General features: G+C 44.3%; 1 protein-coding gene across 2 annotated transcripts; it reads left to right on the top strand.

Moving 5' to 3' along the window:
- Window positions 1-1,191: 1,191 nt before the first annotated feature.
- LOC124341761 (myogenesis-regulating glycosidase-like) lies at window positions 1,192-19,549 on the top strand. Of its 2 annotated transcripts, none has more exons than XM_046794694.1 (15): window positions 1,192-1,475; window positions 1,554-1,709; window positions 7,543-7,724; window positions 8,462-8,904; window positions 8,990-9,112; window positions 9,210-9,282; window positions 11,374-11,467; window positions 11,562-11,586; window positions 11,673-11,781; window positions 11,883-12,057; window positions 12,128-12,171; window positions 12,303-12,491; window positions 17,038-17,194; window positions 19,103-19,183; window positions 19,283-19,549. In XM_046794694.1, exons 1-15 carry the CDS (start codon window positions 1,457-1,459, stop codon window positions 19,402-19,404), a joined length of 1,992 nt encoding a protein of 663 aa, XP_046650650.1. In that variant the 5' UTR covers window positions 1,192-1,456; the 3' UTR covers window positions 19,405-19,549. The 2 variants fall into 2 exon arrangements, with proteins under 2 accessions (XP_046650650.1, XP_046650649.1); XM_046794693.1 differs by having other exon boundaries at window positions 1,551-1,709.
- Window positions 19,550-25,510: the final 5,961 nt, after the last annotated feature.

The raw sequence follows: 25,510 nt of genomic DNA, 5'->3' as shown, positions 1-25,510 counted from the left end.
GCCCTGTTGAAATTCATTGATTCTTCTACTATAGCCTCTGTATAATACCGTGGAGCCTACATCACGTAACGAATAATGAGATATTTTTGTAAATCGTGGCCATGGAATAAAATACCAACCGCGCCGAGTAGTAATAGGTGAACTACTAAACTCAATCTGATAAGTAAATTCAATTCAATACTCTTTTGCGTGTAGAAAGAGACGTCCAATTTGCTAGGCACACTAGCTAGCACTAGCACGTTATTTTTCTTTCTTTTTTCTTTTTCAAAAATATTTCCTAGACGAAGATATTCACTTTGATCAATTTGGGCTCTCTAAAGTGTATACACGTATACGTGTGAGACCAGCAGTAGACGCAGAGTAGACGTCCCCTAATCACAAGTGCAACCTTTGGCGCATTTCTTATTTTCGAACGGGATAACACATCGACCTGTGTATACGGGCACCCAGCCGGCCACGTCTACTTTATTATCCGCGTCCAGCAATAAGACGACAACGCTACGAGAAGTATATAACGAGTCACGTATATATATACTGCTGCTGCACCGTGTCACCTAATGAAGTATCTCTAAAGATGATGCGTTCGTGATGATGCGCAGAAACACACAGACGACGATGACTAGATCTTGAGTCAATTCAATGCCCCCACCCAACATCCACTCCCCGCCGTCTACTCCCCATCCTTTGCCACACCTAATGAGCAAACTCGTTACATAAAGTCAGAAAAGAAAAAAAGATTTCGTTTCACCTAGGAAAAAATGGGGCGAATCCTCAACGCTTATTATTTGCTTTTGTGCGATTCTGCCAAAATTTCAGTCGGTACTGTATTACATGTATATTTCATTGGATAAATGTTGCCGGGAATCATTATACAAAAATCGCACGGTCTCATCTCCCTTTGAAAGTTCAAAATGCTGGGCGAGATGTATAGACTCTAGAGCCAGCAGCCGGGCCGCTTTCAAACGATACACAATGCATACACAGGATAGATATATACATATACCTCACACAGACACACACATGGTATATAGTCATAGAGGTTGAAAGGCGAGAAGTTTCTCTATTGACACACAGGGGACGGCAGGGATGATCGTGCTGCTATCTCACCAAACGTCTGCTGCCCAGTCCGGCAGTCCGGGTTCGGTCGGACTTTTTCAAACGCTTATCTCATTCCGTCGTTGATAGGGCGGTCGCTGGCTAGCCAGTTGTTGCGGGTCACTCCTCCTATTGCTGGTTACTGTTTATCTTTGTTTGTGTTTTTCTTTTCTTTTTATTTGTGCGCATCGCGAAAAATTACTTGTTCCATTCGATTCGATTACTTCGGTTCTCGATTCTCTTTGCGAGAGAGTGGTGCACTTTTGTTGCTCATCTCTCTCCCGTCCGCTCACGCGTCCCATCTCAATCTCCTCTTTATTTTTTGTGCCTAGTTTTTCCTCATCGCCAACTTCTTGACGATATGCTGGACAGCCGATTGGGTAAGTTGCATTACACAACATAACCTGAGCATAACAGCTGGACATTACATGATGATCCTCTTTGACTTTTGACAGCAGGTTTCCTGGTGGCCGTGTGGGTGGCATCCGCTTTCGCCGCTACATCAGACGTTCGACCATCAAATTTGGCTGCTGCTGGGATCGACTCGAAGGAGTCTTCAATGATAGTCGCTTGGAACGGAAACGCCTTTGACTTTGTCTACCAATCGCAACAAGGTACGTACCCTGTAATTGGATTTATTTTTAAAAAAAAAGAAATTTGAACAATCCCTCATCTTCTCCATATTGTCTTCGTATCATGTCACGTTCGAGCTAAGGGAAATTCTTGGCAAGGAAATGAAATTTTATTTCTTTTTTTTTCGGCAAAAAAAAAAGAAGAAAAAACGTTTGTTTCGGGAAGTTTTCTTTATTTTTTAGTTTACCTGAAAAAAAGTTTAGGAAGCCCAACATGTTAATTCTTGCCTAATTCAGTACTTATTGCCGTTTCCCCCAAAACAAGACGACGACGACATCAAACGGTTTTGTAGCTTTTAAATATAATCGTAGCCTACAGGAAACAAGCGTCAAAATGCAAACAGGCACAATATCCTACCTGAATGTTTAATCAGTCGACATCTATCCACATACGCAGGCCCTCAGAGAGAAGTAAATGTATGGCCGTGACAGTTAATGCATAACCAATGATGTCGAGCGGTACATATAGCCAGTAGAAGTCCGTCATGTTTATTTGATTAGACCAGGGAGTGGATATCACCAAAAGAAAACGTCAATTTTAGTGTTTGACTCTTGCTAGTTTCTACCAGGATTTTTAATCTGAATGCCAGAAAATATAGCTATGTTGAATATAAATGTCGTCCCTTAAACCTCGCCGAGAATGAAAAAAGACACAGTGAAAGCAACAAATTGAGATGGATTGGAAATGAATTAATAATGATGGAAAGGGGTGTGGCACGGTATTAAAACTAGGAAAAAGCCAAACTGCTGCATACATTTATTGCCATCTTGTATTGAAGAATCGCATTATAGCGTTTCAGACTTTCAGTGCTGGTTCCGCACCGTGACACCGAAACTCAACGACTGAAAGTTGAAACCGTTCCGTTGAGTATCTTTTTGATCTTAATAAATGTCAACGAAATAAGGTATATCTATTAAATGCAGACTGATGCAAACCTCAACCAGCAGCATCAACCCACACACGTAAAACAAGAAGCGTGTTCTTTCATCTGCTTCTTTCTCTTGTGCTTTTCCTTTTTATTTTGAACTCTTGACTAGTCTATACTTCGCAAGGAACTCGAGAAATGATGGAATAACATTATTTAGCATCCGTCGTGATATACGCCAGCTCGCCAAGAGAACTTTTCCATTACGACCGCCCTTGATGCCCTTTCAAACATGCATTAGGTGACAGATTTAGCAGTACAGTACAGCACATCTGCATTATATGATTTTATTATAGTTGATGGATTCTCGTTCACATGATCTCTAACTTTTATTTACTGCTTAGGCCATAATAATGCATCAGGTACCGATGGCTTTATATAAGCTTAAATCACACTTGAATAATGTTTTCTTTTTAAGATGCTGGGGACTAGGGGTCGTAAAATTCGAATTTAGTATGTTCACTTAACGTCGTTTTGAGATGAAATTTTCTTAGTGAATTGCCACTTAAAGTTCCTTAAGATGTATAAGCGCCAAGGGAAAATTCCCTGTGCAAATTGCCTATTCTTATGTATTCTTATGTAAGCGGTTCGCCTGTCAAACAAAGTTAGAAGTGAGGCAAATTTTGTTTCCTATTACCAAGTATAGCAGTATCATATGAAGGTACAGAGAGTCTGGGATCCTGTTGAGAATAGCGGTATAGAGTCTTATTATATTATCATATTTGCGTGAAACCTTCCCAACACTTTTGTAACTACCAAATTTTAAATGGATTGATCGAATCAAACTCTTGGTCTAGTAACATTTTTCAGCTAAAAATTAGTCAATACAAAAAGAGAAAAAAAAAATGTTGCTTGTAAATGTCAACATTAATTATGCGTTGATTAAAACACGCTTTAAAAAATACGTTTGGTTGTTTTTTTATAGCTATCAGCTAGCTGTGTCTGGCTTGATCCATCTCGTAATTCCTCCAATATCAAAATATAGTTATTGCAATCCAAAACGCATGCGCTATGGGGAGGAGCCGATTAAAATACTCTGTGCGGCTATAGATAGCGGTGTGTAAACATCATAAATCTACTTTATCAAGCTGTTACGACGGTATGTTATCAGGGGAAAAAAGTTCCAATTGCAGCAGCAAATCGTATACATTTTGTGTTTCTCTACCAATTTGTTTCCACCCACTAGAAATAGTCTGGGCGAAAAATGTTAAGAATATTTAGAAAGCCGCATTTGTAAGACCTTAACAAATGGACCAAAAGACCCCGGCGCGTTCCAAGCAAGGCCGACCGTAAAGAGATTGCTGCCGCACTTCAAAGATGAGCAGGTCGCATTAAATAAATAGCCAAATAATCGGCGTCATTTCTCACTCTGCATGGGTTGATTTGGCAGACGCTATATGGTTGCGCAGCATGTGCGCTTCCTGCATCTGGAAGTAGAGTATACGTAATATCCTTGACGGGGTTAGAGAATAGGAGCAGCCGAATATAGGATAGCCTATGTGATATGGATCAGGGACGCATGACTCTGTTGGACGCGTAGGTTAGAACGGCTGAGCGACTAGTCCTTTTTCCTGTTACTCCTTTTCGTAAATAATAAATCAAGAATCTTTTGAACGTGTACATGGCTCCTTAGTCCGTGTGTATACACTGTCTACTACAGTACAGTGCGTATGTCTACAAAAATCGAATTTTCCTCTCAAATGTAAAAGTGCATTTTCGACAACCGTGTGGAAAAGCTTGGAAAGCAAAAGGTCAAAGCATCAACTTATGCGCAACTTTCGATCCTCCATAGTCCATACGTCCTCTTACATCTCCATCTTTGTTATTATTATACGCCCAAAACTTGCTGGGTGCGTACATACACCTATTAAATCTAAAGACAAAGTTGCCACAATCCATCTCCCTGGCTACTACATGTTGAATAAATTGAGATGGGCCGCTCCATTTGTTGAAAGAGAATATTTCTGCTGTATAGCTGCCGCTATATGTAGTTTTAGAATAGAAAATATAGTTGCGCAGTGCGTTAATATACAAGCCGCGCTTGCCGCTATGCTTTGAAAAGCGAATCAGGCCAAAAGAGGACGCAGCCAACCCTTCTGTGATGTCGCCCAATTCAAGCGCCCGGCTGCCAGTTGAACCGAATCAAAACGCGAAAAATGTCATACCACTCTGTATATAGTATGGAATATATAGGACGGGCATACGCGCGGGTTTGGCACGATCTCAAGAATCCAAACTCATTTTTACAGATATATATTGAATAGAACTAGAAAGGGAGGGAAAAAAACGAAGAAGAAGCGAAAGCGAATGGGTTTAGCGGCCATCATATATCTATACTAGTCGGGAGACGGCCTACACGTTCTGAAAAGTTGAGATCCGGTACACAATATGCCATAGAATCTCGAATAGAGCTATTCAACGGAGAAAGAAACGCCACAAGGCTTAGCGGAAAATAAATCAAATCAAAATAAAAAAGAGGGAAAATCAAAATCAAGAAAACGGAGGGCATCACAGCAGCACGCTGACGAGAAGCCTCCTTTGTAGAAACACCTCTATTACCTATCCATATATACTGATAAGCTGGTTATTAATGCTAGACGCTGTGCAACTTCTCAGATTAAGAAGCACCGTTTTTATTCTCTGCTTTGCCGGCCCATTGTTCCGCTCACGTTGCCGACCCTCGCCGTCCACTTTTAAATTCTGAACCGGCTGGAAAATGCTGAATAGCCGCGCTAACGGCTGAATTTCTCTCATTTTCATCAAATTTCCAAGAAGAATAAGGAACCGACAAGTCGGCCGCCAGAGAATAAAAGGCCAGTGCGAAATTGGCCAAAGTTATAATATAGGCTGGAAAACGCAAACAACTACTACATGATACATACTACAGACTGCGCTGTCTGTATAGCTTCAAAATATAGCGACTAAGCAAGTATAATATACCGCGGCAACAATAAAGTCATGTTTGCCTATTACTTATTGCAGCAGCCGGTGCTTACTTTCCTTGCGGCTTGTACTTTTTTTTCTCTCTCCACTTTGACGCTCTCAATTTTCATTTTGGGGGATGTTTTCAAATAAAGAAGTGATGAACAACCGCTCCAACTTCTTCTATGGGCTGCCAAACTCGCAACTTTTAACATTTCCCAATATATTTTACCCCAGCATTGAAGATGGGGGAAAGAAAAGAAAAGTCGCTCTAATAATGCGTCGATATGCTTTATAGACGCAGAGTACCGGTACTCTTACAACTGAATTTTCAAATTGAAATTGTTTCTTTCTTAAATGAAAAGAAAGAAAAAAAATATGAAAATATGGGCGGAATTGTTTTGCTCCAGTCGATATATCCTGCGTGCTGTTCCTTATGTGCCATGCGCCGGAAGGCGTCTCAATCAAGCATCAAACTCTGGTCGCTCCAAGTTTTCCCATCCGCGACGGCTAAATCATATAGTATACTAGAAATGGTGATGTCAAAACTCGAGTGATCGTCGTCAACTTGCCACTCATCGAGATTATTGATCGAATGAATCAGCAGCATTGGTACACAGACAGTCTATTATGCGCGTTATGCTCTAGCACCAATTGTACCCAGAGTCCTGGACAACGATACATGTCCACACAACTACAAATGCACATTCTGTATGATACGCCATACGACTATGCATGAGAGATGTATTGAAGGGCGTACATAGATCAAATGACGAAATTGAAATGGTCAGAGATCGAATGAGATAGAAACAGGGTGGCCCTGTGCTGCGCTGCTCTGATGAAATGCAAATGTTTGAGCCAGCCATTTGTGCGATGTACACCAACGAAGGAAAAACGTGAACTGGCGGGGGTGTAGAATGGCCATGGCACCACGCTAATGCTTTTCCACCCGATGCCGGCGTTCACAGGAAAAGCAGCAGCTCATCATTCAACCAGTGCGGGACAACATCAGTAAAAGGGCCATTCATCAAAAACACGCAACTACTGCCGCCGCTGTACAGCAGAAGTAGAAACCAAAGGCTATATAGAATATAAGATCTATAGAAAAAGAAACCAACAGCTCGAGACTTTGGGGTTTGCTGGTTATAGGATAGATACTGTCGGGCTAATATCCCCCAACCGGGAACTCCAATCTTTCTTTGATGATGCTTTTGGCTCAGCGTTGAGCCAGCCCAGCCAGCCAGGGCCCAATGTGGCCGGGGTGGTTGGTTGGATCACTTGGATGTCTTTTTATTTATGACATATTTCTCTCTTTTGTATAGAGTCATCGTCCATATATAGTCTGGCTGGCATGAAGCGGCAGCATTGAGAGATCGGATCGTAATAGAGGAACTATACCCCTCCCCTCCCTCCGCCACAAAATAAAATAAAATAATAAAGTCAAATCAATGTTAAAAGCCCAAAGGGGGGGAGGGAAGGGGAAGGAAGACATAGAAGAAGGAAACAGCGGCAGCAGCAGCAGCGTTGTGTATAAGAAGAAAAAAGATATGTCGAGGAGAGGGAAGAAAAAAATATGGGAGCCAGAAATCAAATCCTCTTTCTGATCCGTTTATATTTCATAACCTTATTTTTGCAAGCCTCTTCGGTCCGCTTTTTACGTTTGCTGGTTGTTGGCTGGCTGGCTGCTGGGCTTGACGTCCGCTATGGATGCCGCGTCTATACGGCCGGATTATGTCCTGCCATCCTGTCGGAATGGTTGCAATCGTATAGGCCTGTATTATGCTATATACGCCCGCAGTCAGATGACTGCCGAGAGTTTTGATTGGAACTTTCTCTCCACCCTTTTATAATGTGCTCCTGTCTTTTATAGTAAATATTCGTCGCAATTTGTTTGTGTGTACACTCGATATATTTGTACACACGAAATAATAATCATCATCAAATGTACTATGTTTTATAACATGCAGGCGCTCAGCTGGTGGGCCAACTGGGATCCGGCTCAATTCCTCTGGATTTGCCTCCGCCGGAGCCTTGCGACGAGGCCGGTTTATGCTGGACATTCGGAGCGATGGCCTCATTGTCACTGACTCCCACCGCCGATGGACAGTGTCATTTCGTCGAGTGGAAGAGCCAATTTGACTCCTTGGCGGTAAATGACGATCTAGCCTAGCCTCATCTCTATTCCCGCGCTCAATTCAAAAATCAAAATGTCAAGAAAAGAAAAATAGAGAACTTTCCCGCGTCCATTGGCAGCAGCAGCAGCAGTTTTCAAAGGATGCCGGGCTACATAGACGCGCGTACCGAAAGATCCCGCGTCGCGCGCCGTCTAACATTAGCATATGGATCAAATCCTGATTTCGGCAAGATGGATAGATAGATATATAGTCCCCTATAGCTGATGGCTTTCTAAATGATTGCTGGTGGCTCACAGAGCGCAGGATTGCACTCGTCCTCCCCCTCTTTTCTCCCAAAGCATTTCCCTCGTCGTCTCTACGCGGAACCAACAAAAGGCGGAGAGCAGCAGTGACGGATGAGCTGTGTGCATATACAGGAAAAAGGAAAAAGGAAAAAAAAGAAGTTAGACGCCGGCACATCACGTCGCGTCTATTTTTGACTTTTTTTCATTCCGTCCAGTTTGCACGCGCGCCGGATGAGGAGAGACGACGACGACGATTTCCCCGAACTCATTCGAAACGGAAACGCCCGCCGTCGAATGGGAATAGATATTCAATCCGTCTGTGAATGTCAATGCAGCTATAGATATATATTTATTATAGTACACTATATATGACACCGCAGCCGGAAAGGAATAATATTTTTAATCCCCCAAAAGTTTTATTTGATTTCATTTCATTTTTCACTTTTTAATTTTGATTGTGTGCCCAGGACTGTTTCGACATGGGCGACGGCCATTGGTACGGCGGCGGCGAGGTGTTTGATCAGAGTTGGCCCATCGACGGCGACACGTCGCTGATGGGCGACGGCGGCCGGGCCGACGTCCCTTACGTGACGGGCGATTTCTTCCACAACGACTTTGCCGGCGTCCTCGAACCTTACTGGATCAACACGGACGGCTTCGGCTTTTTCGCCCTGCACGAGAACCCGCTGTTCGTCAGCTGGAACAGCTCGGGCGACCACCGGCTCTGCCTCAAGTCCCGCTACGAGTTGCCCTACCCAGCGGCGGTGGCCGGCCAACAGGAGCTCGGCTTGCGCTACACCGTCTGCTCGACGGCCGACGTCAAGGCCATGCACCTTTACGCCCTGTCGCAGAATTTCTGGCCCAAACCGCGCGACATTCCCGACCAGCGCGTCTTCGAGCATCCCATCTGGTCTGTCCTAGTTGACTCCATTCCGATTTTATATTTGATTTAACTCATCGCATTTTCGTGTTTGATTTCCGGACGGGTTCAAAAGGTCGACGTGGGCGAGATACAAGACACTGGTCAATCAGGCCCGCGTCCTCTCCTTTGCCGAGCAAATCCTCCAGTACGGGTTCAACAACAGCCAACTGGAGATCGATGACCGATGGGAGTCGTGGTTAGTCTTTCTGGCTCTACTATAGATTTAGTTATATAGGCATTCAGCGCACAATGTCTAATATATGGTCATATCTTGATGATGATTATTATTGTAGCTACGGCGAGCACCGGTTCGACGCGGAGAAGTTTGCCGACCCTTCCGCAATGGTTAATCAACTGCACAGCCAAGTATATCCGTAGACGAATCAATACTACTCTCTTTTATAGTTCTCCTTTGATCCAGCCCGGCTAGCCAGTATAGAGAGCCGGATGGTTTCGAGAAATCGCCAAATATTCTTGTCCTTCTCTCCTCCCTTTCCTCGCCGCCGTTGTGATTGCGTAACAAAACAAAAATGAAGATTATTAATTAATGGGCAATCACTTGAAAAAGAAGAGAAGAAACAAAAATCCGCCGGCCACAGCAGCAGCAGCTTCCGTCCGGCTGTTGTGTCCTGGTGGTGGTGGTGGTGGGGTAAGTCGATCGATGTGGGCGAGTCCACGCCCTTGGAAGACATCGTCATCGCACAATTGACTGGGCGGATTGGGTGTGTGTGTACTGCTGCTGTTGGTGGTGGTATAGTATAGTGTGCGGTGCCAGCAGTTCTCTCTTGACGACAGTTGTCATGGTGGAGCCCAGCAAAGTCGAAGCTTCAAAGTTTTCAAGGTCCAGCAGGGGAATAACCACCATACACTGCCACGCTATATAGACACTGGGCACAGCGGTCAGCACGTCATTGTCGGTGGCATTTTCAAATCACTGCTGGGACAATAATCAAGTCGGCGAGGAAGCCATGAAAAGAACAGCTGCAGCATCAGCAACTCGAGAGGGGAAAAGAGCAGACGCTGCTGCTGCTGCCCGGGAGACTACATATATATACATATGCTGGGCCAAAAAGTGGAAACGAGAATCGCTTTTATAAAGAGGAAATGCCAGTTCAGACTTTGCTAACTGGGAACCGAACCTGCTTGATATGATGCCCCAGCAGCAGTCGAACGAAATCTAACTGCTGCTCAACAACTCCCAGACGAAAAAGGGGTTGCCCGTCTATCTGTCCAAAGTTTCGACCTGAACTGAAACGGACGTGGTGTGTGGGAAGGGGCAGCAGTAGCAGGACGAGAGAGACGGGCAGGCGGCTGTGCTGTGCTGTGGGGTGAAGAGCGGTGGGCGAATTATTGAGTTATTCCTATTGTGCATTGTCGTTAACTTGTAAGTGCTGCACTGCATTGGCTGCTGTGTGCTGCTACAACATACAGCGCCGCACTGTTGTTGTTCTTTTCTCTTTTTGTATCAACATACACACACACACTCCCTCCCCCCCTTTTTCTCTGGGCTACTGCTCCTGGTAATCCATCAACTCACTGGCGAGGCTGGTTCTTTTATATATTTTCTCTATGCGGTCCGCGAGTGATTCTGATGTATAGAGTTCAAGTTGAGCCGAAAGGCTATTTGGAGATTCCTCTACAATGCACTTGGCCAGCGTAATGAGATAACGCGACGGCCAGCAAAAAAAGAAGATGAAAAAACACACACACGCGAGAAGGAGAGAGTCGGAGTAATGGCAATAGAATCGGACAGGCGGCTGACGTTATCACGGAGCCTCTTTTCTATACCCTACGCACAGCACACTCCTATAGCTATAGCTATAGCTATACAGCTAGCTCTCTTTTTTTTCTCCCAAATAGATGGATAGTCTCCATACCACAGCCGTGATGGAGATGTTTTTCCCAAACTTTTTTCTTCTGCCCACCAAGTCTTCCAATCTCACGTTACCGTCCGCCATATACCGTTATATATTTTGCCCGGCCAATTTCCTACCGCTTGGCTTTGGTTTTTCTTTATTTCTTTCTTTCTTCGCCATAGACAAGGAAGTTTTTCTTTGTCGATTTCTTCTCTTGTCTACTGTTGATGGCGGCCGCAATCAAGAGATCCCCAATGACCCCGAAACGTGTATATTATATCCATCATATCGTCGACGTCGGAGAAAGTACAGGCCAGTCAAAGGAAAGTTCGGCCCGTCACTGTATACCTTTGAAGCTTTGATTGAGAGTCGGCGGCACCTTTTCACCTCGAACACAAAGTCTGGCACGTGAAAACTTTGTACAGGGAGTGATTGTGCTATTAGATTCAACAGGACACGACACACACCTAATTAGTGATCGTGTCTAATAAAATCATCATCGTGTAAATGAAGTGTAGAACGTTTTTTTGTTCTTTTTTGGGGGGTTTTCTTTTTGTTTTGTTTTTCTGGCTGGACTTGAACGTGATTGATTATCATCTAGGGGTTTAGAGTCACTTTGTGGATCCATCCGTTTATCAACGCCGAGTGTCCCTCGTATGCGGAGGCAAGTCCGCACGTCGTCAGCGACGTCAACGGTATAATCATATTTTTCGATATTTTTAAACAATTCATATATCTTATTTTAGCCTTGAATTTTAAATTGACAACATTCTTGGTGTCGTGTTTAAGGATCGCCACTGATGACCAGCTGGTGGTAATTATATTTTATTGAGAAAAATTTGTAGTTTTCTTAAACAATTGTGATTGAAAAATGTCAAACGGATTTGATTATTTTGAAAGGCAAGGCAATGCGGCCGGCTATTTCGATTTCACTCGACCAAGTTCCGGCGATTGGTGGGCGGAGCGCATCATGAAAATAAAGACAGACTACGGTTTTGATGGATTCAAGGTCTGATTTGATGATACCAATTTTTGTATTATAATAGCGTTTAAATTTTAGAAACAAATAATTTGTTTTCCTTTTTTATTACGATTTGATTTATTTTCAAGGTTGATGCCGGAGAAACGAATTGGCTACCAGTTGGATTTGACTTTGGTCAGCGATTAGCGGCCAACGCCACACCCAACGGTTACTCAACTGCTTACTGTAGAACAATGGAGCGCTTCGGGGGCATAACCGAGATCCGAACTGGTTGGGCTGCCCAGGATATCCCCATATTTACCCGTAATTATTTTTTTCTTAAAATAGTGTGCAAAGTTCGCCTTTAAAAATCAAAATTTTTAATTCGTGGTAGGTATGCTGGACAAGAGCACCGTTTGGGGCAAAGCCAACGGCCTGGTAATAATAATATTCCCTGAATTCAATTTTAAAATTTGGATTTCATCAATAAATCATTAGGGTGGGAGAGAAATGCTGAACTAGTATAGGCTAATAACAAATGACTTTTAAATGATAAAAAACAATCATAGGCGACGCTGATTCCGACGCTCTTCCTGTTCGGTCTGGAAGGCTACGCATTTGTCCTTCCGGATATGATCGGCGGCAACGGTTATAATACGATTCTGCCCGACAAAGAGCTCTTTGTCCGCTGGATGCAGGCCAATGTTTTGATGCCGACGATGCAATTCAGTTACACCCCGTGGGACTACGACCTAGAGGTACTGTACACAGCATCTAATACACTACTACTCCAGCACTTGCTGCTACTAGATACTGTAGATATAGATGGATAGATAGATAGATGTAGTGTCTACAATCTTACAGATCCCGTGCAGAGAGCCTTTTGTCTCTCTCTCTATGGCCATCTCGTATATGAAGTACATAAAGGAAACCCTCCGTTTCATTACGAGCAGCACGAAACTGTTATTATCGACACAATATCTATATAGATAGACTGCTGCCTCAGAGAGCTGCGCATCAGTCTCTTTACTCTCCACCAGCACTGTCCGCCTTTTTTCTTTGCGCTGTGTTGACACTGTTGACACTCCGGGGTCGACTATATATCACAGCAGACAACATTGGATATGGGCTGCTACTGCTGCCACTATATAAGTGCGTGCTATGGGCTATACAAGCAGTCGTAGTGTGCATAGACATTGGGCGCACATTGGACGGTTGTCGAGCATGAGCGCCCAACTTGTCCTTTATTTTGGTCGGATTTTTGTGGGTCACTTTGAGACATCCATAGACCATAGTCAGGTTGCTGGTCCCTCTGATACAGGCCATAACATATAGCATCTAAGACGTGTATGTAATACAGTCAACTCGGATAAGTGTCGCCCTCGCATTTATGAATGGCGCATTTATATCTTATGGCGGGCGAGGCCAGCGCATCTAATGGCCTCCGCCGCCGATTCCAATAGTGGGCGTGTGCGTGGGGTGGGGATACCCTTGAATCTAATAGACTTGCCGAGTCTTGTGTATTCATCACTTTTTTTCGCTGGTGGAATCTTCCAATATCTATGCCGTCGCCTCGATTTTCGTTCCACCACCACCACCACCGTCAGCAGCCCATGGACCATGGACGCAATGTCGCTCTTTCCCGCTCACTTTCTTTTCTTCCATTTTCTTCCATCCTTCCATCCATCTATCTATCCATCCATCCATCCATCCATCCATCCATCCATCCACCCATCCATTTTTTTGTTGTTGCTGCTGCTGCTGCTTTCGCTCTCGTTTTTTTCTTTTATTTCTTTTTCTTGGATTCGCACGTCTATGGAAGTATTAGTGCCGTTCTTGTGAACCCCGGCTGCATGATGATGCGCATTGCAATAGAAATATCTAGTAGCTATGCCCAACAGCGATATCCATAGACGCGATTGATGTACCAACAGCTGCCAACTCTTGGGCTGAGCACTGCTGACGACGCGCGACAGCTCATCTCCGTTTTTTCTTTTTCTATGGAGACCAGAAGACGATGAGGCGATCGACGAGTTGCTGGCCGCCTTGGCCGTCTATTTGTTTGCTGTGTGCATGTCGCGCGGTTGAACACCAGCAGCAGCGCACAGCCCCGGCCCACCCCGCCGTATATAACCGTATAGCCTCGGTGCGCTGAGCTTTCGGTTGCAAGGCTGTATTATAGGCGGTTGTGTTGTTCCGCCCTTTTTCTTTCTTTAGAGACTCGGCCGAGTGATCCGTTACACAACTTACACACACAACATGCGGATCAAAGTATCAAAGCAAAAGAATAATAAGAGAAAAGTCCTACTCCTATACTCTGCACGATGCCTCCTCTATATAGCTCCTTCCAACTCCTACACATGTATACTATAAGCGCACAGCTCATGTCTTCTGCTTTTATTTCCCACAATTTTCGTTTGGCTTCGTTCCTCTTAACCCCGTCCAGTAAGTGCATAGAACATTTATACTACTGCTGTAATAATATAGACATTATACTATTATTATTATTTTCGGAATCTCTTGTGCGTCTAGACTCTGGACCCAAAGTTCCTGCTGTGCTGTACAGCCCCCCCCCCCCCCGTCTCACCTAAATATCTCATCTCATCTCTCTCTCCTGTCTGCTGATGCGGTCGGGAAATCCTAATTGGATCCCACTTAGATTCTTCTCTGCGGTGCACGGACTGAGAGAAAGAAAGGGAAAGAAAGATAACGAGAAAAAAGAAAAAAAGGGTGATGCTGGCGCTCTCGACAACTCGCCATCTTCTTCTATTCTTTCTTCTTTTTGGCTTTTATTTTGGCAAATTAGACTGGCAATTTATAACGCGACGAGGGCGAGGAATAAGACAGGGCCCCGATCGCTCATTATCAGTAGCGGCGGCATACAAATGATGATGTTACATGGGCTGCACCCCGAAAAGAAAAAAATTACTTTCGGTCATATGGACAGGACACTGGCTGCTGCTGCTGCTGTGTGTGTAGGGGTATAGCCCGCAGAATAGACGCTCTGCTCTCTATCAAGTAGCGACCCCACCTTGATCATCACGGCACTCGACACGTCGAGCAATACACAGGACAGGACGGTGATCTTAATGAGAACTTGAGAACATCATCAGGGGGGGTAATCAACTCTCGTGGGTTCGCTACTACCATCTGGTTGGAAATTTGGAATTTCCCTATGTCGATCGTTTGCCATCATACATATATTATAGACGCGCTGACTATGCATCTACGATGTTCGTGGCGTCGCATATGTAAAAGATCTTGGCCAACTTCGTTACCAATATATACGTGACGTCACAGTATGAAGTAACAGTTGAAAGGGCATCAGGGCATGACGGATTTCACCGTTCGTCGGGTTGTCAATCGCTACAACAAGTAGGTGGTGCCATTTTCCCGTTTTCCTCCTCCTCCGCTGCTGCGTGTCGGTCGCAATATCTAACGCTGCGAACGAGAACATGCGTATGCATCACAATCTGATCGTCAGAACCTAGTTCATAATTAAACTTCAAAACTGGCGCGCGTGTCAATATGGACCAACGGTGTGTCGCTCAAACACTGGCGCTCGATTAATATACTCCATCAGCTTATATATATCCCGGTGTCATTAAGAATGTGTTGACTCAAATGTGACATAATCGACACAAGTTTCTTGTAGATGAAACCTCCTGAAAACGACATGCTACTATAGCTTGACACCAAGGAGAGAAACATAGTTGAGCATAAATTCGTAGTTTGTTTACTCTCCGGAACAAGAAAACTTGTACAGCAAAAAAAAAGGATAAATAATAAAAAAAAAATTAAAGAAAATGGAATCTGATGCTGAGGATGACATGAAAAAGAAAAAGAAAAAAAAAAGAAAAACTATTTTTCTGCTTTATGGAGCGGATGCCGTGTGTAATGTAGCCAAACACCTCCGGTTATTCGAGAACATGGCGAAATAATAAGAAAAGCCCGCGCGCGCGGGGGACTTTGAAACGACGAGGGGGGTAAAAAGAGTTCAAGTGTGTGCATAGATAGGCGCGGGGAAATAATAATAATAACACGCCGGGCGTATAGGACGAGAAGATGACAGTGGTGCCAGCAGAGACTTGCGATGTAAAACACGACGCGATTAGACGACTCGGAGGAAAGGTTGGCGTGCTGGTATACACGATCAGCAGGCGCCGGCCGGCTCCTTGTGCTCATCTCTCTGACAAGAGCGACGTCGAGGCGCGCACAGAGGCGCCCAAGTTGATGGAGTTGAAAGCGTGTCGGCAACGATGAGCGCTTGACTTTGGCCTATTTTGGGGCTCTCATTTTGTTTTTTCTCTTTCTACTTATTTGCCCGTTTAATCTTTTACAACCTCGTGCGGCCCTTACACAGCGCCAAAGTGGCAGCGATAGCTAAAGACTAGCAGCTCACTAAGTAGCTCTAAAGAGCCTCAAAAGGGAAAAAAAAAGTGGCAGTCGATGGCAGTCGGCTACTACACACCCTTTTCGGCTAAATGGCGCAGTCGGAAGAGTAGTGCAGCACATCAACCTCGTTATAAGATGCGTCAGTTTGCCTCGGCTACCAAATTGCAGTTGATCTAAGTGCTGATCTTTGAACTTCAAACGACGACGCCATAATTGTTGGGCGGCCAGCCAGCCAAGACTTTCGGCCGTATGACCTATAGGCCTGTAGAACTAGTGCTGCCTTGTGTGTGTACTGTATATATAATAAGGTAATCTATATATAAGGTATAAAGCGCCCGACTTGTTGCTTCCATTCCCTCCCGGCGCGTCTGTCAAGAAAAGAAAGACCCAAAAGTCTATTTGAACCGACAGTCTCCCCCTTCTGCTGAACAGTTCTGCGAATCTCTTGCGCTATTTTGAGATAACCACTTTGTCTGACCGAGCAAGAGAAACGTACGCCAGTTTAGCCCTCTAACCTATATATAATTTTAGCCACTGAAAATAAATTTTAAACATTTAACTTAATGGCAAGTAGAAATGTTTTCGGACAAAGTATTAAAAAAAAGAGCGTTTTTTAAATTAAAACTTTTTTTGTAACTGGCAATGACGCACTGATCGCCATTATTACATCACATTTAACACCACCCCCACGACATCAGCTTCATCTCAAATGAAGGACTCTTGGAACTTGGAAATTGTCACGTCAGTTGTTCATTTCGTCGTGCAAAGTTGTCGTTCAAGAACTTAACACGACCCTGCTGTGTGACTTGATGCCTTCTATACTTTCCATGTGTAGTTGAGTCCAACTTGAGAGGGGAATTACTACTCGCTGATGCACTTCATTATATTCCTCTGATTTCGTATACGTAGGTGGTCGACATCGCACTCAAAATGACGAGCTTGCATTACGAGTATTCGCCGCTAATCATCGAGCTGGCCCGCCAAGCCCTGACCACCGGCCAGCCCATCAATCGGCCACTCTGGTGGATCGATCCCACCGACTCGGTTGCCCAAACCATCGACTCAGGTACGTATAGATTAGCCTAGTATAGATAACGTGTAACCTTTGCACACCTTGTTTGGGTTCCCCTACAACCAAAACACCCAAACGTAAACTCATAATCACATAATAATAATAAAAATAGTAGACTACGGTATAATAATTGCAGGATGTTTTCCATCGTTAAATCGGTCTAGAAAGAAAAGAGAGGGGCGCTATGAAGATACAACTGACATCATATTATTCTGAAAGAGCTAGTGAAAGGCGCGCTCACGTTACTCGTTTCGACGTTAACAATATTTGGATCTGTGTCAATGGAACGGCGACGGATCGATATAGATAGACTAATCCTAGAAACAACGAGCGGATATATATTGCTCCGTCGTCGGAGACTGGTGACGAGCTAGAGCTGCTAGAGACGTCGTACACTACGAGAATCTAAGGCAATAATGGCAACACACACATATAACCGATTTGTCAACTAATGAAAAAGAGAGTCCTCCATCTTATTGCAATAGCCTTTATTCCCAGTATAGTCCGTTTTGGCTTTTATCCCTTAGATTATATCAAAAGTATATATTGAGTCGGACTGCTGGACGTTTAATCACATCTATAGAGACAAGTCTCTTGACTTGATGGCGTCAGGTGATGTTGTTAATAAACTGTGTGTGTTTGTTGTAGACTCACGCTCTAGTAGGTAGGTTATTTATTTACAAGTGGCCGGTCTATATACGAATAGGCTATATACATATTAGGAAGTAGTCGACGTCACGAAGAGAGTGCTCTCTGTTTTCTCCCCTAGCTGCCATAATCCACACGATGTAATACAGAGTCTTTTTTCTTCTTCTTCCTCTTCTTCTTCTTCTTCCGCCAGACATCTATGTATACTATATCTGTCAGTTGCTCTTTGTATTCCTTTTGTGCACCAAGCAATATCCGGGTGGTGGTGCATGGTGGTGGGTGAAGCTAAGGAAGTCTTTCCCTGTTGGGTATACCGCAGCAGCAGCAGCAGCAGCAGCAGCAGCTCAGAGAAAAAGTCTACAGTCGGGCATTGAGTTGCAGATGACTGGAACTTAATAGCGTTAGACATGAAGAGATGCGCCGACGCTAAAAACCGCCGTCGACTTTCTTCTTCTTCTTCTTCTTTTTGTTTCACTTATCTATTGGGCCTAAATAGAGCTCTTCTCTACTTTTCTACCCTCCGCCGTCAACAGATGATCGTCAATTCACTTATGCAGCCGTCATCTTTTCCTCCTCTCTTTTTCTTTTTCTTCTTCTTGCCACTCTCGTTTGCCTTTAGCGTGAGCGCAGTCAATCACTTCAGCTCTGACGCTATCACTCGACTCGATGGCCAAGACGACGCAATGAGCACGTCACATCCCCCCCCCCTACCACCACCACCCACTCGAGTAATATTCTATCGAATTAAATGCTACAACTACACCCCGACGGTTCTCTTGTATGACCATAAATTCTTCAACTCGGCCGCCCGTTATTTCGTTGGGGTTTTCCTGCGTCGGCACGTCGGACATCCGTCTGTTGAGGACGGGCCGCCCACCCCAACCCTCTCCCACTCCACCCGCCAAATATATAAGTGAAACTGTCAAATAGATGAAGATGACATGTCTTTTACGCAATACTCAAGACACTATAGAGACTTGCCTAGTAAAAGAAATGTCATAGGCACTCACCGCGCGTTTCCCATCCGGCCTAAAATGGCACGACGAGCTCATTCCTTTCACCGCTAATTCATTTTATTATTTCTTTGATTTCTTTCCTCGCACTCCGTTACGACTTGGGATATACTATCGTCTATTTCAATGTGCTACGCCTATAGCAATAACACAATGTCACCAATCATTCGACATTGTCTTCTTGTGACTCCGACGTGAGTGTCTATACTCAACGTTGCCTTTGCACTTTTGATTTTGACAGAGTATCTGCTGGGCGACGATGTGCTAGTGGCGCCAGTCGTCCAACAGGGAGCCGTGACAAAGGACATTTACCTACCCAAAGGCGAGTTTCACACTTTCTAGAAAAAGAAAAAAGAAATGTTATTTACCAAATCTTATTCGATTTACTTTTTTTTTAAAAAACAAATTGTCTCAAATGAAGGTCTGTGGCGCGACGAAGTTGATCCGGCTCATCCAGTGTACACGGGACCCATTTGGCTGGAAGCCTACCCGGCCCCGCTGCAAACGCTGCCGTACTTTACGCGTGCCGGCCCTCTGCAATGATTAGACACGCCGTTGCCGTCTTAACTGTCGTTTGGCGTGACGAGAAACGTCGGCTGGCCTCTGCCGGCGTCTGCTGGCGTCGTGCGTTTTATTTTCCGTATTTCACCTTAGAGTATATACATGCAATACACCTGGTTCAATAGTCGCTCGGTTGTATTTACTGGAGAGAATGAGCGTGTATACACGGGCAGCCAGGCGGGATGTGCATCACCTGATGGCAGCAGCGCCAAATCAGCACAAAAGCTCAAAAGAATGAATGATCTATTGACTATTATTATATATCTACCCATGTATGTATATATACACATATATACACACTTGGCATTTTAAAATGAAGTCACGAACGGTGTTGCATGGACGGTCCGTCTGGCGAAGAAAAAAAAAACAAACAAACAAAAGCTGGTCGGTCCGACTGGCGGGGGGTAAAATCCGCCATGGAATAAGCGCTAAATCGCTTAGGTGCGTGTTATCATTCCACGACTTTGATACATCGAATCATATTCGGTCTTACAAGTATAGGGCTCCTGTTTAGATGTGTCTACACTGGTTGATGCCGACGTGAAATATATAAACCAGTTATTCTTTATTGTTATTATTATATCCGAAAGGTGAAACTATATGCCGTATCATATAGTTTGCCAAAAATCCAGCGATAAACCCATCAGAATCTGCGTATATACGAGGCAAGAAAGTTTTCCCTTCGCCAGTCGAAACTCGTCTACTAGCTCACTCACGTATTCTACAATCTAATAGTTTTGGCTTTTTCCAAAAAAAGAAATGAAGGAAAACTCCAATTGGGCACGAGCGGGAGAAAATGGCGACCGCCGCTCAGATACCGCCGCGCTACGTGATTTTACAATCGTAAAGAAAGAAAGAAAAAAAAGTGGGCGAAAATCCAGTGAAACGGATAGGAAAAAGGACTACAAATTGCCACGTGACATTCGATGTATAGGTAGTAAAAGAGGAGAAAAACGAGATACAAGGAGTTGATGGAACGGGCGTGTGTGTCGTGTGCTCTTCAAATCAGGTAAAGTGCCACCGGCTGCTGATGGGCTCGTGCCATTTTCCTTCACGTCGACTTGCGCAAACAAATCAGAAAAGAAAAGAAACTTGTTCCGTCTATTTGTTGATGAAGTCCTGTGCTCCTGGACTATACTATAAGCGAACGTGTCGTACCCCACACGGCTCATATGTGAGCATCCTAGCCTATCTAAGTGTGTTACGTGAACGTGACTGATGCGCAAGCTGTCGAAGAAACCTGGCATAGTACACGAGGCGAATCTATCTATGGCCAGCCAGCCTACGCGTCGTATATATCAGGATTGTTACGCCGACGTGACGTCATACATCTCTATTATATGTCGGATCTGATATCTATACCTTTGATGCACAGATTGGAGCCGATGAGAATGGCTGGAATAAGACATGACTGTAGGCCAGATGTGCTTGCGTCAATTGCCGGCAGCCACAATTACCCAAGTTCAAATACCAAGTGTTCCATTAGAGTCGACACTAATTCATTCGGCGTTTTTCTGGCAGGAGCAGGAGCAGGAGCAGCGCCACATTCAAAATGGAAATGGGCCGTTTTTGCATTTGGGCGCATTTGGGCCCTTGAGCGATACTGATTATAACGCGGCGGGGGCTATCTAGGGAGCAACAAGAGTGGCCCACGCCACATATGATTGACTGTCAGACAAGCCGAGTCAACATGCGCTATGCTCCTTCATCGTCGGCATAATATACTCGAGATTATAATTCAGACGAACGTTCTTATATTATTACATAGTGCTGCTAGCTGCTCGCTGCTGGCTGCATCTAGAGCCAAAATGGAGATGCACACAGCACGACTGTTTTTCATAAAGACATTTCCATAGTTCTACACAACTCCCAATGGATTTCCGACTGGCTGATTGGTCTTTGTCTTTTATTATTTTATTTTATTTTTTTGACGGTGTGTGCCTGTGCCGTGCTGCTGCGCAGGCAGCGACATTGTATATATGATGATGGGCACACATACGCACACAGACAGGGTCGAGCCAGCATCTCCAGCAGCAAAGGGAGGACGCCAGCCAACGCAGTCAGGCCCTGACTCTCTTGTGTGTAAATCGAGGGAAAAAATTTGCATCTTCCATCAAACCATCAAGTCGGTGGCGGGGGGAATGAGAGAGACATGCGTTTCTTCTTCTTCTTCTTCTTCTTCTTCTTCTTCTTCTCCTTTCTGCCCTGCCTCATCTGCTCCTGCTGCCTGCATAAGTGCATATTTCTTCTATTCCATCTTGTACAATTCAGCAGAAGCCAGTTCAGCATCAGCCGGGCTTTCTCTCTGTTCTGTTTGTCTGTTTTCGTTTTGTTTGCTCTCCGGTAGTCGTCGCTTTTGTTGTTTCAAAATGAGTGAAAGAAGCTTCAACGTCACGACGTCGGCAAGGAGAGCGACTACACCCAGGAGACCGTCGCTTTCACAGGCCAATTCCTATAGAGCAGCAGCTAGGCTACTATACTACCCGACTTGCACAGCCATATAGGCAACTGACTGAGATAAAGAGCTGTAGGCCATATAAGCTGATGAGATCAATGTCAACCGAATATCAAAAGACAAGAAGGGCCCGCCCCTGTATTGCATATGGCACTCAGCTTCTTGCAGTGACTCCGGCTATGCTACATGTATAGGTATGGTATGTATGTAGACCATGAAAATGTATGCTGATTTGTAGTTTGTGCTAGAGAGACGATATATATATGTACATATATGTATACAACAATCGTCGAATATATCGTAGAACCATGGGAACCGGTTGGACTTTTAAAACCTTATACATATCCCCGTAGATGTCTATTCGGTACAGTGCTGCATATGCGGTCGTTTTTATTCGGCTCGGCCCTGTACCTCGAGTTGCCATTTCGTCGTATTCAGTCTATTGCTCGCAAATGCAGTTGTATAGAGATGGGGAGTATAGTAGATAGTACTAGTGCTGCTGCTGCTGCTGCTGCAACTGTCAGGGAAAAAGCAATCACAGCAGCGGGAAAGGCAAGAGAAACTACCAGACGGAGTGCCGGCCATCGGGCAGGTATAAAGTGCTGGACTGCCGGGCCTTTTTGTTGAAACGACTCTTGTTTCGGGGTCCAGTAGCAGTTTGATTTAAGACCAGCACTCCCTTTCAGTGGAATCAAAATGTCCAACGGCGCCACAGCGCATACAGCAGCACACGGGACCGGAGAGCGCATTCCGTTGCGCTCAACTAGTCGTCCGTCACGAACAAACGCCATGGTCCTGCGAAATTCTTTGTGCACACAATCAAACTTACCGGCCGGGGGGGAGGCCAAACTTCCATTTCTTCACGTACAATGCATTCAAAACAACCGAAAAAGAAACGATTTCCAGTGGTTATATGAATATACTTATCAGACTGGGTCATTTGGTCCTGTTCTCTTCTGTTCAGTCAGTTCCCCAACGCCATTCAAAATTGATTAACTTACGCGCCAATAAAAAGGTCGCACTGGTGACTGATATGGGCCTGCCTGCCTGGCTGCCTGGCTGCCTGCCTAATACAAATACACGCTCTTCTATATATAGCAGCAATAACGCGGTTGACGTATTGAAAAAAAAATGTATGTATTCGAGATTCTATTGACGTTCAGTCAGAAAAATGGAAGCGTAGGACGTCGGAGGAATACACGGCGCTTGCTGAATGCCAAGCAATGGCACTACAAATTGCCAAGTCTCCAAGGCGAGCGTGTGGAGCCGGGGCGCTGACACTCTCACGACACTACGACAGCAGTTGCGCCCATGTCAAATGTATACACCACCAAATCATATTTCTAAATAGAGTAACGCTCGACGTTTTCCCGCCTCGCCTCGACGTCTTCTAAACTTCTGGGAAGTCAATGTTGAATATATAGTATCGCTTTATTACCCTATATCTTGTACGCAGCAGTGTTCATTAACCGAGAGATGCGCAAAAGATAAAGAACTGAGTATTATCTAATGCATTAATAAAGAACTGGTGATTTGAATCGATACCGAACTGAAACCAACGGCGGTCAAATGTGATTATAAAAAGACCCATTGAAACAAATCGATAGCTCGATCGTCTTTGATGATATTTCAGAATAAGAATTCAAAATAAGAAAGGACGACATTTTCCTCCGGTATTTTGGCATCTCATTTGGCATCGCTTGGCACGCCCATGCAAATCTCAAACGAAGAAAAAACAAAAAAACAAACCAAAAAGAAACATATAATAACGTACATACCATCTTTTACAGTCTAGTCTAATACGAGCGACGTCTCCAGCACAGTAATGAAATTCCAAATATCAAGTTTATACTGGCGTGAACCCCAAATTTATGAATCGTGTGGTCCCATATCCTTGTATGTTAAATAACCTTTTTTGACTTTTTTTTCCTTGATCCCGATGCCGATTTTAATAAAAATCTCCCAGCTACATCCTACATCCAACACGAAAGGCGACGCGAATTTATTTCGCGAAAACGAAGTGACTCACAGGTCGTACGTATTATTATATAAATCCAGGGCAAAAGAGCTTGATTGTAGCAGCACTGTTGTTTTTTTGTCTGCTTGGCCAGCAGCAGTGACACGAGTGGGCAGCGCAGGTCAGCTGGTCTGTCGGCACTTGGAAAAAAGAAGTGGTTGTTAAGGGCCACGGCGTGATGAGAAAAGTTATGCAGTGCTGTTGTTGTCCCTCTTGAACCACGACTGAAATGTCACCAACAACATTTTTCATATGTGATTAGTATAGTCGAACCCAACGGCTTCCTATAATTTTGACAAAAATGATATCGAACCCATGATGTATTCATTAGTACACGCTGAACTGAACGAGAAAGACGGAAAAAAAGATATATAATGTATAGATATTACACCGGTACTACTCTTCTGAACTCGATTCGCCATCTATAGCAACAACTTAAATATATTTGAAGATGACTAGGCCTATAATATTCACGGAATTTCTTAATTAAGCCACCCAGCGTCTGTAGGCCCCGGTAGTATTGAAATGATTGGGTGCCAGCCAATTTGTCCTGCTCAGGCGAAGGGTATATAGTGCGGTATATTTGGCTTGAAGGCGGATTAATTCATATCGATCTAATTTGATTCGAAAACATAATTAACAATTAGCCGCGCTGTATCCTATTAACGGTTCTCCGGCCGCCGCCGCCGCCGCCGTACATGGTGACGTCAAGAGATCAAGTGGCTGCAAGACGAGATTACAGCTGCTACCACTGCCGCCTTGCCCCGCTGTGCTGTCTCTCCCCGCTGCTGTTACAGTCGTTGATTCCCGCGCTGCTCCCGGGTTCAGCGGCTCTGCTCTGTGTGATGTGCGCATCTATATAATATTTGGCTACTAATGCTGCGGCCTCCACCGCCGTGGTGGTGGTGATGGCGGTATATGGAGAGAGAACATGCCAGGCTATTTTGATTGATTGACTTTGGAATGGCTCGGTTATCGTGAATTGCCAGGGCGAGGACGAAAATCGCGTCAGTACCAGGACTATACCTATTAAAGAAAAACTCGCGCTCGCGACTATACGCAGTACGCTAGTGACTAGCCTGGTAAATAAGGGTTATCCTTGCTTTGAAGCCCTGCCAACATTTTGTAATTAGAAAACGATTGAAGAAAATCATATTGTGTGTATGGGATGTACATGTTGCAAAAGAAGAAAATAGAAAATATCTCTCATCTGTTGGCCAATCTGTACTGCTGGCAAGCTATTACATATAGACACCATTATAAACCCGAGCTGTTTTCAAAGTTTGTTACGGTTATATGTTTTGATAAGCAGAAATCTGAAAGAAAGCATATATAGATTAATTTCTCGAGAATAGATATTTCAATAAAAAGGTTAAATTGATGTATACATTGAGAGCACAGCTCAGAATAGGTACAAATGTGAAATACTATAATGACGAGGATACAAATAGAAGCCATTTTAAAAATCAAGAGTTTTGTTTCTTCTTTGTTTCCATTCTGAAAAAAAAAACACTAAAAAGTTTGTCTTGCTCGTCGTCTATATATATTCCCGCACCATCGCCTTTGAACATTATGGGTTTGGGAGCGCTGCGATTAGCACCGCACACACACACGCT

Source organism: Daphnia pulicaria, chromosome 6, assembly GCF_021234035.1.
Source record: "Daphnia pulicaria isolate SC F1-1A chromosome 6, SC_F0-13Bv2, whole genome shotgun sequence".
In the NCBI taxonomy this organism is placed as follows: domain Eukaryota; kingdom Metazoa; phylum Arthropoda; class Branchiopoda; order Diplostraca; family Daphniidae; genus Daphnia; species Daphnia pulicaria.
The sequence above is the reverse complement of the archived record's forward strand: the minus strand, read 5'-3'. Positions and strand labels throughout refer to the sequence as shown.

Bases quoted from the DNA above. Each gene is read 5' to 3' on its own strand.
- LOC124341761 (XM_046794693.1), top strand. The intron at 9,113-9,209 runs GTTAGTCTTTCT...TTATTATTGTAG, and splicing joins GATGACCGATGGGAGTCGTG to CTACGGCGAGCACCGGTTCG. The intron at 12,058-12,127 runs GTAATTATTTTT...AATTCGTGGTAG, and splicing joins GGATATCCCCATATTTACCC to GTATGCTGGACAAGAGCACC.